Source organism: Rhinolophus sinicus, chromosome 7 (assembly GCF_057876585.1).
Source record: "Rhinolophus sinicus isolate RSI-liver-muscle chromosome 7, RSI-T2T, whole genome shotgun sequence".
Lineage (NCBI taxonomy): Eukaryota > Metazoa > Chordata > Mammalia > Chiroptera > Rhinolophidae > Rhinolophus > Rhinolophus sinicus.
This window is the reverse complement of record NC_142507.1, coordinates 30,744,228-30,759,369: the sequence shown is the minus strand read 5'-3', so window position 1 is coordinate 30,759,369 and position 15,142 is coordinate 30,744,228. Positions and strand designations below refer to the sequence as shown.

General features: G+C 36.0%; 1 protein-coding gene across 3 annotated transcripts in view; it reads right to left on the bottom strand.

The window, feature by feature from the left end:
* The window catches only part of SPTA1 (spectrin alpha, erythrocytic 1), a 129,003-nt gene that overhangs the window by 84,448 nt on the left and 29,413 nt on the right, over positions 1-15,142 (bottom strand). For all 3 annotated transcript variants that reach the window (XM_019751299.3, XM_074318724.2, XM_074318725.2), the window contains exons 13-16: positions 4,637-4,714; positions 4,336-4,491; positions 2,752-2,956; positions 289-470 (exon numbers count right to left, since the gene is read on the bottom strand). In XM_019751299.3, coding sequence (XP_019606858.2) covers positions 289-470; positions 2,752-2,956; positions 4,336-4,491; positions 4,637-4,714 — 621 coding nt within the window. The remainder of the gene's footprint in view (positions 1-288; positions 471-2,751; positions 2,957-4,335; positions 4,492-4,636; positions 4,715-15,142) is intronic.

Here is a 15,142-nt window from a genome sequence, read left to right as displayed (position 1 = left end):
CTATATATAAAACCCAGCCTTCTGGATTAAGAGTGCAGTGTTATATTTAGAAGAGTAAATAAAGTCTTATATCAGACATGGGGTTCTGACAAGAGATGCCAGGCAACCAGGAGAATGTCTGGTTTAGAGGAAATATTGGGAAGAGGCTGTTTACTAACTAAAAGTTTTGAATTTTTATCTTTAGTTTCTTGATCTCTTCCTCTTTTAAAAATAATTATTCATTTTAAGTTTTCTCAGAGCATATCCAGGTGTGTTGGCCTACAACTGGTCAAAGAGCTAGGAACAAACCTGATGAGCAGCCACACCAGACTCCAAGAGGCCATGTTTCCTGAGTAGATTCTGTACATCCGCCAGGCCTTTCCCATAATCCTCAGAGGTAGCCTGCCACTCCACCTCCTCTAGCCAGCGCTTCAGGTCTTCTGCATTATTTTCAAATTGCAGCTGCTGGTTAGCTTCATACAACTGGGTCCCTGGGAAAAGACATTAAGTATATGACAGTTACCATAATTGCTCCTCGTTCCAGAATAACAAACCTTCCATCAACTTAAACAGCAATATAGTAATTTGATATCTGATGGAAAAAATATAACTGTATCACATGTGATTATACAAAAAAGTCACCTCAAATTTGTAGAATTTGGTGGTATTTGTTTTTTAATACAGCAGTGTTCTCAAAACAAAGATAAACAATAGTTCATTCCCCAGAGAACGTGTTAGCTTTTTTTTTTTTAGTCTTATATATGAGGATGGACAATTAAATTTGCAAACTTTCTACCGTGCACTTACATGGTGGAAAGTTCGCGAACTTAATTGTCTGACCTTCATGTGTGTGCGTGTGTGTGCGTGTGTGTGTGTGTATGTTTAATTAAAATTTATTGGGATGACATTTCTCCAAAGAGGGCATACAGATGGCCAAAAGACATATGAAAAGATGCTCAACATCACTAATCATCAGAGAAATGTAAATCAAAACCACAATGAGATATCACCTCACACCTGTTAGAATGGCTATCATCAACAAGACAAATAATGACAAGTGTTGGTGAGGCTGTGGAGAAAAAGAAACCCCATACACTCTTGGTGGGAAAGTAAATTGGTACAACGCTATGGAAAGCAGTATGGAGAATCCTCAAAAACTAAGAATAGAATTGCTATATTACCCAGCAATCCCTCTCTTGGGTACATACCCAAAAAATCTGAAAACATTTATCCATAAAGATATATGTGATCTGATGTTCATTGCAGCTTTATTTATGATGGCCAAGACATGGAAACAACCAAGGTGTCCTTTGATAGATGATTGGATAAAGAAGATGTAGTATATATACACAATGGAATACTACTCTGCCATAAGAAAAGATGAAATAGTGCCATTTGCAACAACATGGATGGATCTTAAGATTATTATGCTAAGCGAATGTGTTAGATTTTAAACACCTTGTGTATTTTCACATGTCATTTCTTGCTTTCTATTGAGTCCTCCTTTTCAAAAGGATTCAACCCCAAATGGTACACGTTCCAGAGAAGTAAAAACCTTGGGGTTGGCTCTGTTTGAAAATTTGAAGTATCTTTTTATAAATGTCTCTCTCAAAACTTTGCTAGCCCCCCTCTTGAAGACTGTTCTTCATCACAAAACATGCCCCACCATTTTCTCTTCCAGCAAATGTATTAATTGTGCACACTGTTCTCAGATAAACTCTTTATAGCAATTATTTGCATTATTTCTGCAAAACAATTACTCTAACTCATGATATGGAGTAGAAGTGATTTCTTATTGTTACAGTCAAGTTGGATTTTCTTTTTCCTAAGCCAAAAATCAGAATGACATCCAACAAAATCTATATGATATATCTCTTCTATAATCAGAGCAGAATCATGTTTATAACAAGGAGAATATTATTAACAAGAGAACCTCATTATTTGTGTGAATTATGATAATTTATTAATTGTCCACAGTGAGAGGTGAGGTTAAATGTTAATAGAGACATTCAAGTAGATATGTGGGAATTTTTTTTCTACTTTAGATTTTCCTTTTTTTAAAGTAAAGTTTATTGGGGTGACAATAGTTAGTAAAGCTACATAGGTTTCAAGTGTACAATTCTGTAATGCATCATCTATATATCACATTGTGTGTTCACCATCCAGAGTCAGTTCTCTTTCCATCACCATATATTTCAACTTATTTACCCTCTTCTATCACCCCCTCCCCCCTTACCCTCTGGTAACAATTTTTTAAGTGCTTACAGCAGAGCCTGAACACTTTAACATAGGTGAAAAAATAATAAGTCATCAAGCCCTACTTGTAAGAATGAAATATTATAGGAACATCACATGTGGCACCAACAATCCTTTAATGTTTAATTTACTAACTTGGGTCATAATATCTTACCTTGTTTATAGAACCAAAATATGTAAAACCTAATTTAAGGACACTAGTTTTAGGTGCATAGTCAACATAGAATTCATGGTCCCTGAGTAGTCAAGAAAAATATTTTTTCAATGGAAAAAACTTGAAGAAATAAAAAATAGTTTCCGTTTTAAAAATCTACATACATGAAGAAAACATTAAATTGTATAAATATATAGTGTGATGAATTTAGGTTGAATTTTTAAAACTTCTTGACCAATAAAGAAAATATGGGGAAGCATTTCTTCTCATAGAGGTCACCAGGTAAATTCAAGGAGGTAAAGACAAAAATGGTAGGTTTCAGAATTTAGGATTAGCCTTTCAACAAAAATTCTGCTTCTAACCTCTCTGTGCTGTAGCCTCCAGCAATTCCTTCCAGAGGCTGGTCACTTCACTCACACGAGCAGCTACCCTGTCAGAGGCATAGTGACCACACTCAGTCATCTCCTGGCCAGTTTTCTCTAGGTTATTGAGTAGGATCTCATTAGCTGCCAATTCTTCTTCAAAGACTTGCTGCTTTTGAACCCGGCTCTTCAAGTTCTGTGTATCCTGAGACAAGATGAACAAATAAAAGGAAACCACTACTTGAAGAATGAGGGGCAAACATGTTGAGGACAGAGGTTACTTCTCACTATAAATCTAACTGTATTAAGAAGATAGAACTGTCCTTTTGTAAATACAGAGCCAGAGAATGCTTTGGAAACTCATCTGACCAATCCTTCCTTCTATACACATGGAAGACATAGCTAATCAAGCTCTGCATTTATTTCTACTGAACCTGGATATGGCCTGAAGATCAATTTTTTAATTTAATTACATTCAATATTATTTTATATTAGTTTCAGGAATACAGCATAGTGGTTAGACATATATATATATAATTTACAAAGTGATTCTATTTTGTACTTTCCATCCCTGTGACTATTTTGTAACTATCAATTTGTACTTCTTAATCCCTTCACCCACCTCCCAACTCACTTATATGTGGAATATAAAGAACAAAATAAAATGATCATTTTGACTATGATACTTCATGTAAGAAATAACAATCAATCAGAGCCGTCATGAAGGATAAAAATTATTTTCCATTCGTGTCCTAGTATAGGCACCATTCATCCTTTTGCCCATAAAGAGAAAATCTGTTTACCCTAAATGCACTGGAACCATCATTCCTCTAGTGAATACAAGCACACAGTGCTGAATTTTATAGAATAAAAGGTATAGATAAGGTAGTAGTTCTCATAGCTCTACAAAGATATAAGCATAAAAAGAATAGAGGTGTACATTTAAGACTAGATGATAATTCACAAACTTCCAAAACAGAAGAGGGAGAAAATTCAAGCCCTTCTCCAAAATTCATGCCTCTAACCCTTATGTTAAACTGCCTAGTAAACAATTGGATAACTTTGGGCAACCAACTTCATAATTCATATCCCTAGTTTCCTCATCTATAAAATTAGGAAATGTTCCCTTCCAGGTGCAAAACTGTGTAAGTTTATATTATATCAAGCACTTAGGTTACTTTTGTAACCTGAGTTCCAAGTAGCTTTCAGTAAATTTGAATGTACATTAAAATTAAATGCAATGTTTTTCTACTATAAGGGTGCAGGGGGGCACAGAAGACATGATAAAGAGACAACAAGCAGCTAAATATAGTCCCTCCCTTATCCCATTCTATTAAGGACCATTGAAAATTGTCCCAGAGAAAAGGGATGATGGGAAGCAGGGTATAGGAAAATAAGAAACTAGATTCTTGGCTCTTAACTAAATATATAGCCTTAGGACTCATTGCCCTTCTCTGAGACTCTGTTTCCTCATCTAAAAATGAGGCTTACCAGCTGAATGCTATGGTCCTTTCAGCTCCAAGACTCTAATTCCATGACTCTAAATCCTGATGAATATGTCCAGGGCTAGAAAACCCTGCCTACCTTGTAATCTTCATCATCTGCCAACTTTTTCTTCTTGTTGATCCAGTTCTTCAGGTCATCTGAGTCCTGATACAGTTTCTGCAGAAGTAATGAATCCTCCAGCAATCTGCGTCGAGTGGCAGCCCTTTCACGTAGGGCATCCCGCCGGGCCAATAGCTACAAAACCATGAGCAAACTCATTATTAGGAAACCAAATGTGGACACATGAGCTCCACGGCCCACATTGGTCACCATGCCCCAAACACTTTCCCTGAGCCTGGTGCACAGACAGGCAGATAGACATCTGAACCCTTGAACATACTCCATCCCGGATAGCCGCAATATTCTCTGAATCATAATGATCATTGTCAATCAGTTTGGTTGCAGTCTTGTCTAACGTCTGAAAAAAAAAAAAAAAAAAGAAGAAGAACAGGGTTATTTTCCCTCAGTGGCCACCAAGTATGTGGCCACAGTTTCACTAGTTGTTTACACAATGGAATACGACTCTGCCATAAGAAAGGTGAAATAGTGCCATTTGCAACAACATAAATGGATATATTTTTAAAATAAGAGTTTACTGCGGTGACAAGTGTTAGTAAAGTTAAACGGGTTTCAGATGTACAATTCTGTAATATATCATCTATATATCACATTGTGTATTCACCACCCAGAGTCAGTTCTCCTTCTATCACCACATATTTGATCCCTTTTACCCTCATCTACAACCCCTCTTCCCACTTACCCTCTGTTAACCACTAATCTATGGTCTGTGTCTATGAGTTTTTGTTTCTTCATTTGTTTCTATTGTTCTTTTGTTGCTTTTATTTTATATACCACATATCAGTGAAATCATATGGGTCTCTACTTTTTTCTGTCTAACTTATTTCTCTTAGCATAATAATATAAGATCCATCCATGTTTTCTTGTGGCAGAATGGTATTCCATTGTGTATGTACACCAAGACTTCTTTATCCAATCATTTATCGAAGGACATTTTGGTTGTTTCCATGAATGGCCACGATAAATAAAGATGCAATCAACACTGCAGTGCATATATCTTTACAAATAAGTGTTTTCAGATTTTTGGGTTAGATACCCAGGAGAGGGATTGCTGAGTCATATGGTAATTCTATTCTTAATATTTTGAGGAACCTCAACACTGCCTTCCATAGCAGCTGCACCCAATCTGCATTTCCACCAACAGTGTATGAGGGTTTCTTTTTTTCCACAGTCTCTCCAAAACTTGTTACTATTTGTCTTGTTGATGATAGCCATTCTAACAGGTGTGAGGTGATATCTCACTATGGTTTTGATTTGCATTTCTCTGATGATAAGTGATGTTGAGCATCTTTTCATATATCTATTGGCCATCTGTATGTCCTCTTTGGCGAAATGTCTCTTCAGGTCCTCTGCCCATTTTTCAATTGGATTGTTTGTTTTTTTGTTGTTGAGTTGTATGAGTTCCTTATACCGTTTGGATATTAACCCCATATTGGAGGTGTAATTTGCAAAAATCTTCTCCCATTTTGTTGGTGCAATATACAGATTTAATGCAATTCCCATCAAAATCCCAATGGCATTTTTTAAAGAAATAGAACAAAAAAATCATCAGACTTATATAGAACCACAAAAGACCCAAATAGACAAAGTAATCCTAAGAAAAAAGAACAATGCTGGAGGTATCACACTCCCTGACTTCAGCTTGTACTACAGGACAACAATAATCAAAACAGCATGGTATTGGCAGAAAAACAGACACATAGAACAATGGAATAGAGTTTAGAACCCAGAAATAAACCCACATAAATATGGACAGATAATTTTTGACAAAGAAGCCAAAAAATACAATAGAGAAAAGACAAACTCTTCAATAAATGGTGCTGGGAGAATTGGAAAGCACATGCAAAAAATGACACTAGACTGCTATCTTCACGATGTACCAAAATTAACTAAAAATGGATCAAAGACTTAAACATAAGACTGGAAACAGGACATCATCAAAATGCTGGCGTGAGGTTAGCTCTGGAAATCTCCCCTGGAATTTACAACAAATTAAACAGCTATTACTCTACAGCAGACAGGCAGGATGAAGAGGCTCAACATGGAATTCACCCAAAGGTGGGCAAATAGCACGAGCAGGGGAGGAGGGAAGGAAGAAGTGCGGAGATGGAGCCTCACGGGTGCAGGATGCAAACTTAGCTCAGTGCTCTGAGCTCGCTGCATTTTGGAAATATCACAGCTGTGGAAAAGGGGAGAACTCGGACTGCTAGGGCTCCGCTTAAGGCCCACAGGGCTGAGGGGACAGCATATAACAAGGCTGAACCCAACGCTCACAGACTTCCGAGCAAAAACTGAGGGAAGAAGGCTGAAAATGGTGGTTTAAGCCCTCACTGCTGCAGAGAATGGAAGCTTTAGGCACTGAGACTAGCCACCCCTTCCCTATCCTCCCAGAGCTCACCCCGCTCTCAACTGCCCAGTGCTAGACGCGGAACAGTAACAGTGTCAGATCAAAAGAACAGCATATTTGCAGTTCTGAGAACTGTGGTCCGCAGACACAGATTCGCAGCCCAACTAGTTCCGGCAAAGGGGAAGGAGCTGTGGAAGCAGGACTGGCTGTGGTGGTGGACACCGCAATTGCTCTGGGCCACGTCTCACAACTCACCCCATCCCTGTTCCCACCTATCTGGGTGGAACACTGCAGGAGTAAACAGAACTGTGGAAACATACAGGCTCTGAATCTTCTGCCTGAAGAGCTTTGGAACTTCAAAAGTTCTCCGCATCCCCACAGGGACATGGCGCCCTGTGACCCAGGCGAACTATTAACAGAGGAGAAGTCCACTTTCCAGGGAATCCCCCCATTGTGTGACAAGCTGGAATAGTGCAGAGAAAACATAGCACTACAGTGTAAGAGAGAAAAAAGGACTTCAGTCAGAGAGAAAATAAAACATTCTACCAACAAGTACTGGAAAACAAAAGGGAGACTTCTTCCTATCACCCTGTTGCAGAACCCACTCCTGTAGATGTCTAGGAAGAGAAATAATAAATCAGTAATTGCCATGAATAACCAAGGCAACAAGACAGCTCAGAAAGAAAGTGAAAAGTCTCCAGAAAAGGAACTTAAAGATATGGAAATATGGGACTTAAATGACAGAGAATTCAAGATTGCAGTTCTGAAAAAAACTCAATGAGATGCAAGAAAACACAGATAGGCAGTTAAATGAACTCAGAAACACAACCAAAGAACAACACGAGCATTTTACAAACAGATTGAAATTTTAAAGAAGAACCAAACAGAATTTCTGGAGATTAAGACCTCGAAGAAAGAAATTAAGAATGAAATAACCAGCTTAGGAGGTAGAGTTGACCAGATGGAGGAAAGAATCGGTGACATCGAAGATAGAAAACTCGAAATGACAAGAATGAAAGAAGAAGGAGACTTGAGACTTAAAAGAAATGAAAGAACTCTACAAGAACTTTCTGACTCTATCAGAAAGAGCAATATAAGAATAATGGGCATACCAGAAGAAAAAGAAAGAGAGAAAGGAACAGAGAGTATATTCAAACAAATAGTCGATGAGAACGTCCCAAACTTGTGGAAAGGACTGGATCCTCGAATCCGAGAAGCAAATAGAATACCTCATTACCTCAACCACAAAAGGCCTTCTCCAAGGCACATTGTATTGAAGCTGTCTAAAATCAATGACAAAGAAAGAATCCTCAAGGCAGCCAGGGAAAAGAAGATGGAAACCTACAAAGGAAAGCCTATTAGAATATCATCAGATTTTTCAGCAGAAACTCTACAAGCCAGGAGGGAGTGGAACCAAATATTCAAACTATTGAAACAGAAAAATTATTGAGCCAAAATAATATACCCAGCAAAGATACTTTTTACATATGAAGGAGGAATAAAGACCTTTCCAGACATACAGAAGCTGAGGGAATTTTCTAACCTACACTACAAGAAATACTAAAGGAGCCTATTTGAACACCATCAACAGAGACAATTTGTGGCAACCAAAACACAAAAAGGGGGAGAGTAAAGACGTGAACTGGAATATGGGAATGGAGAAAGTAAGTGTGCTGAAGAAAACAGAATACTCTAAACATCAAACTTTCTTTTACATAAACTTAAAGGTAACCACTCAAAAAAAAAAAAAAATCCAGAACTGAAATACATACTGTAATAAAAGAAGAAACTGAGGGAAACATCATAGAAAACCACCACACAGAAATAATAGACAACAACAAAAAGGCAAAGAAACAATGGAGACACAGCCTTACCAGAAAACTAAAGATAGAATGACAGGATATCCTCACATATCAATGATCTCCATAAATGTAAATGGACTGAACTCACCAATAAAAAGGCACAGAGTAGCACATTGGATCAAAAAACTAAACCCAACCATATGCTGTCTCCAAGAGACACATCTCAGCTACAAGGACAAGCATAGACTCAAAGTGAAAGGGTGGAAATTGACACTCCAAGCAAATGGTACCCAGAGAAAATCAGGTGTAGCCATAATGATATCATATGAAACAGACTTCAAGGTGAAAAAGATAACAAGAGACAAAGATGGACATTTCATAATGGTGAAGGGGACTATACAACAACAAGACATAACAGTCATCAATATTTATGCCCCCAATCAGGGAGCACCGAAATATACCAAGCAACTACTAACAGAACTAAAGGGAGAAATTCACCAAAACACAATTATACTAGGGGACTTAAATACATCATTGACAGCTATGGATAGATCATCCAAACAGAAAATAAATAACGAAATAGCAGCCCTAAATGACACATTAGATGAAATGGACATAATTGACATTTATAGAGCACTTCATCCTAAAACATCAGACTATACATTCTTTTCTAGTGTACATGGAACATTCTCAAGGATAGACCATATATTGGGACATAAAATCAGTCTCAGCAAATTTAAGAAGATTGAAATCATACCAAGCATATTCTCTGATCACAAGGCTTTGAAATTGGATATCAACTGCAAAAAGAAAGCGGGAAAAAACACAAATACATGGAGATTAAACAACATACTTTTAAAAAATGACTGGGTCAAAGAAGAAATTAGAGGAGAGATCAAAAGATACATAGAAACAAATGACAATGAAAATACATCCTACCAAAATTTTTGGGATGCAGCGAAAGCAGTTTTAAGAGGGAAATTTATCTCATTACAGGCCTATCTCAATAAACAAGAAAAATCCCAAATAAATAGCCTCATGTTACACCTTTAAGAAGAACAAGTAAAACCCAAGGTCAGCAGAAGAAAGGAAATAATGAAAATTAGAGCAGAACTAAATGAAATAGAGAACAAAAAGACAATAGAAAAAATTAATGTAACAAAGAGCTGGTTCTTTGAAAAGATTAACAAAATTGACAAACCCTTGGCTAGACTCACTAAGATGAAAAGAGAGAAGACACTAATTAACAAAATCAGAAACAAAAAGGGGAAGTTATCACGGACACCACAGAAATACAAAGGATCATCCAAGAGTACTATGAAGGACTATATGCCACCAAGTTCAATAACCTAGAAGAAATGGACAAGTTCTTAGAAACATATAGCCTTCCAAGGCTGAACCATTAAGAACTGGATAATCTAAACAGACCGATCACCAGTAATGAAATTGAATCAGTCATCCAAAACCTTCCCAAAAGCAAAAGTCCGGGACCAGATGGCTTCACTAGTGAATTCTACCAAACCTTCAAAGAGGATCTAATACCAATCCTGCTCAAACTCTTCCAAAAAATTGAAGAAGAGACAGTACTCCCTAACTCATTTTATGAGGCCAACATTACCCTGATACCAAAACATGGTAAGGACAGCACAAAAAAAGAAAACTACAGACCAATATCTCTGATGACTACCGATGCAAAAATCCTAAATAAAATTCTAGCAAATTGAATACAACAATGAATTAAAAAGATTACTCATCATGACCAAGTGGGGTTCATTCCCGGGGCACAAGGATGGTTCAACATCCGGAAATCCATCAATGTGACACATTACATAAACAAAATAAAGGACAAAAATCATATGAGTATATCAATTGATGCAGAAAAAGCATTTGACAAGATACAACATCCATTTACGGTTAAAACACTTAATAAAATAGGTACAGAAGGAAAATACCTTAACACAATAAAGGCCATATATGACAAGCCCTCTGCTAATCTCATAATTAATGGTGAAAAACTGAAGCCCTTTGCTCTACGTTCAGGAACACGACAGGGCTGTCCCCTATCACGTCTGCTTTTCAACATAGTGTTGGAAGTCCTTGCCAGAGCAATCAGGCAAGAGAAAGAAATAAAAGGCATCCAAATTGGATTTGCAGAAGTTAAATTATCACTCTTTGCAGATGACATGATGCTATATATAGAAAACCCTAAAGACTCCACCAAAAAGCTATTAGAAACAATCAACGAACACAGTAAAGTTGCTGGTTACAAAATCAATGTACAAAAGTCCATTGCTTTCCTATATAAACAATGAAATCTCAGAAAAAGAAATACAGAAAACAATTCCTCTTCCAATTGCAGCAAAAAGAATAAAATACCTAGGAATAAACTTAACCAAGGATGTGAAAGACCTATATGCTGAAAACTATAAGACATTTTTGACACAGAAATTGAAGAAGACACAAAGAAATGGAAAGACACTCCATGCTCATGGATTGGAAGAATCAACAGAGTTAAAATGGCCATATTACCCAAAGCAATATACAGATTCAATGCAATCCCCATCAAAATCCCAATGGCATTTTTTAAAGAAATAGAACAAAAAATCATCAGGTTTGTTTGGAACCACAAAAGACCCTGAATAGCCAAAGCAATCTTAAGAAAAAAAGAACAATACTGGAGGTATCACACTTCCTGACTTTGGCTTGTACTACAGGGCTACAATAATCAAAACAGCATGGTGTTGGCAGAAAAACAGACACATAGACCAATGAAATAGAATTGAGAACCCAGAAATAAAACCACATAAATATGGACATATAATTTTTGACAAAGAAGCTAAAAACATACAATGGAGGAAAGACCGCCTCTTCAATAAATGGTGCTGGGAGAATTGGATAACCACGTGCAAAAGAATGAAACTAGACTGCTATTTGTCACCATGTACCAAAATTAATTCAAAATGGATCAAAGACTTAAGCATAAGACCTGACACAATAAACTGCATAGAAGAAAACATAGGTACTAAACTTATGGACCTTGGGTTCAAAGAGCATTTTATGAATTTGCCTCCAAAGGCAATGGAAGTCAAAGCTAAAACAAACGAATGGGACTATATGAAACTTAAAAGCTTCTGCACAGCAAAAGAAACCATCGACAAAATAAAGAGGCCACCAACTGAATGGGAGAAGATTTTTGCAAACAGTGCCTCCGATAAGGGGCTAATATCCAAAATATACAAGGAACTCATGCAACTCAACAACAAGAAAACAAACAACCCAATTGAAAAATGGGCAGAGGACCTGAAGAGACATTTCTCCAAAGAGGACATACAAATGGCAAATAGACATATGAAAAAATGCTCAACGTCACTAATCATCAGAGAAATGCAAATCAAAACCACAATGAAATATCACCACCTCACCCCAATCAGAATGGCTATCATCAACAAGACAAATAATAACAAGTGTTGGAGAGGCTGTGGAGAAAAAGGAACCCTCATACACTGTTGGTGGGAATGCAGACTGGTGCAACCGTTATGGAAGGCAGTGTGGAGGTTCCTCAAAAAATTACGAGTAGAATTACCATATGACCCAGCAATCCCTCTCCTGGGTATCTACCCAAAAAATCTGAAAACATTTATAAATAAAGACACGTGTACACCTGAAATCTATGTAATTTTACTAACAAATGTCACCCCAATAAATTTAAAAAAATAAATAAATAAAAGACACGTGTGCTCCAATGTTCACTGCAGCTTTGTTTATGGTGGCCAAGAAATGGAAAAAAACAAAATGTCCTTCAATAGATGAATGGATAAAGAAGTTGTGGTATATATACACAATGGAATACTATTCGGCGGTAAGAAAAGATGATATAGGAACATTTGTGACAACATGGATTGATCTTGAGAGTGTAATGCTGAGCGAATTAAGTCAGATAGAAAAAACAGAGAACCATGTGATTTCACTGATATGTGGTATATAAACCAAAAACAACAAAAGAACAAGACAAACAAATGAGAAACAAAAACTCATAGACACAGACAATAGTTTAGTGGTTACCAGAGGGTAAGGGGGGTGGGGGGTGGGAGATGAGGGTAAGGGGGATCAAATATATGGTGATGGAAGGAGAACTGACTCAGGGTGGTGAACACACAATGGGATTTATAGACAATGTAATACAGAATTGTACACCTGAAATCTATGTAATTTTACTAACATTTGTCACCCCAATAAACTTTAATTGAAAATAAAAATATTACTAAAAGCAATGTCAGGCAGTTTACTGCCTATGTTTTTTTTAGGAGTTTTATGGTTTAGGGACTTACAATTAGGTCTTCATTCTAATTTGAGCTTATTCTTGTATATAGTGTAAGCAAGTGGTCTAGTTTCATTTTTTTTTTTTTTTTGCATGTATCTGTGCAAGTTTCCCTACACCATATATTGAATTGACTGTCTTAATCCCATTGTATATTATTGTCTTCTTTGTTATAGATTAAATAACAGTATAGGTGTGGGTTTATTTCTGGCCTCTCTATTTTGTTCCATAGGTCTATGTATCTGTTTTTATGCCAGTACCATGCTGCTTTATTACTATAGACTTGTAGTATAGTTTGATGTCAGGTATTATGATATCTCCAATTTTGTTTTTCTTTCTCAAGATTGCTGTGGCTATTCAGGTCTTTTTTGGCTCCATATAAATTTTAGGATTATTTGTTCTAGTTGTATGAAAAATGCCATTGATATTTTGATAGGGATTGTATTGAATCTACAAATTGCCTTGGGTATTGTGAATGTTTTAATGATGCTACTTCTTCTTATGCATGATCACTGTATATGCTTTTACTGACTTGTATCTTCTTCAATTTCTTTCTTCAATGTCTTACATTTTTTCGAGTACCAGACTTTTATCTCTTTGGTTAACATTATTCCAGGGTATTTTATTTATTTATTTATTTTTGATGCAATTGTAAATGGAATTAATTTCTTATTTTTGTTTTCTGATAATTCATTATTGGTGTATAAGAACACAACTGATTTCATAATACTAATGTTGTATTCTGCTACTTTACTGAATTTGTTTATCAGTTCTAATAGTTTTGTATGTGTGAAATTTTTAGAGCTATTTCTATATAGTATCATGTGCAAATAATAAGTCTTACTTCTTCTCTTCCAATTTGGATGCCTTTTATTTATTTTTTTGTTGCCTGCTGTGGCTAGGACTTCCAATACTATGTTGAATAAAAGTGGTGAAAGAGAACATCTTGTCTTGTTCCTGAATTTTTTTTAATTAAAGTTTATTGGGGTGACAATTGTTGGCAAAGTTACATAGATTTCAGGTGTACAATTCTGCAATACATCATCTATATATACCACATTGTGCATTCACCACCCAGAGTCAGTTCTCTTTCCATCACCATATATTTGATATCCTTTACCTTCATCTACCACTGTAAACAACAAAAGAGCAAGACAAACAAATGAAGAAACAAAAACTCATAGACACAGACAATAGTTTAGTGGTTACCAGAGTGTAAGGGGGGAAGGAAAGCGCTTTTAGCTTTTAACTGTTGAATATGATGTTAGCTGAGAGTTTGTCATATATGGCATTTATTATGTTGAGCTATGTTCCCTATATTCCACTTCGCTGAGAGTTTTTATCATAAATGGCTGGTGGATTTTGTCAAACACTTTTACTGCATCTATTAATATGACCATATGATGTTTGCATGTATCTGTCCAATTTTTTATGTAGTGTATCATGTTAATTGTTTTGTGGATATTGAACCAACTTTGTATACCAGAAGTAAATTCCACCTGATTATAGTGTACGATTTTTTAAAAATGTATTGCTAAATCCAGTTTCCTAATATTTTGTTGAGGATTTTTGTGTCTGTGTTCATCAGAGAAATGGCCTATAATCTTAGTTTCTTGTAATGTTTTTGTCTGGTATTGTTATTGAGGAAATGCTGGCCTCATACAAAGATCTTGAGAAACTTTCCTTGAATTTTTCCCTTTTATTGAATTTTTTGGAATAGTTTGAGAAGGATAGGTGTTAATTCTTCTTTGAATGTTTGGTAAAATTTCCTGTGAAGTCATCTGATCCAGGGATTTTGTTTGTTGGGAGTTTTTTTTATTACTGATACAATTTCATTTGTAGCAGTTGGTCTGTTTAGATTTTCTGTTTTTTCTTGATTCAGTCTTGGAAAATTGTATCTTTCTAGCAATTTATTTCTTCCAGATTGCTCAATTTACTAATATATAATTGTTCATAATATTTTCTTATAATCCTTTGTATTCTTGCATTGTCAGTTGTCACTTCTCTTTCATTTCTGATTTTATTTATTTGGGTCCTCTTTCTTTTTTCTTAATAGATCTGGTTAAAAGTTTATCAATTGTGCTTATCTTTTCAAAGAATCAGCTCTTGATTTGTTGATCTTTTGTACTTTTTCAGGCTCCATTTTATTTATTTCCACTCTGATATTTATTATTTCCTTTCTTCTATTCATTTTGGGTATTTATTTATCTATTTATTTAGTTATTCCTTTAGGTATAAGGTTGGATTGTTTATTTGAGATTTTTTTTTCCGTAGGTAAGCCTCTATTGGTATGAATTTTCC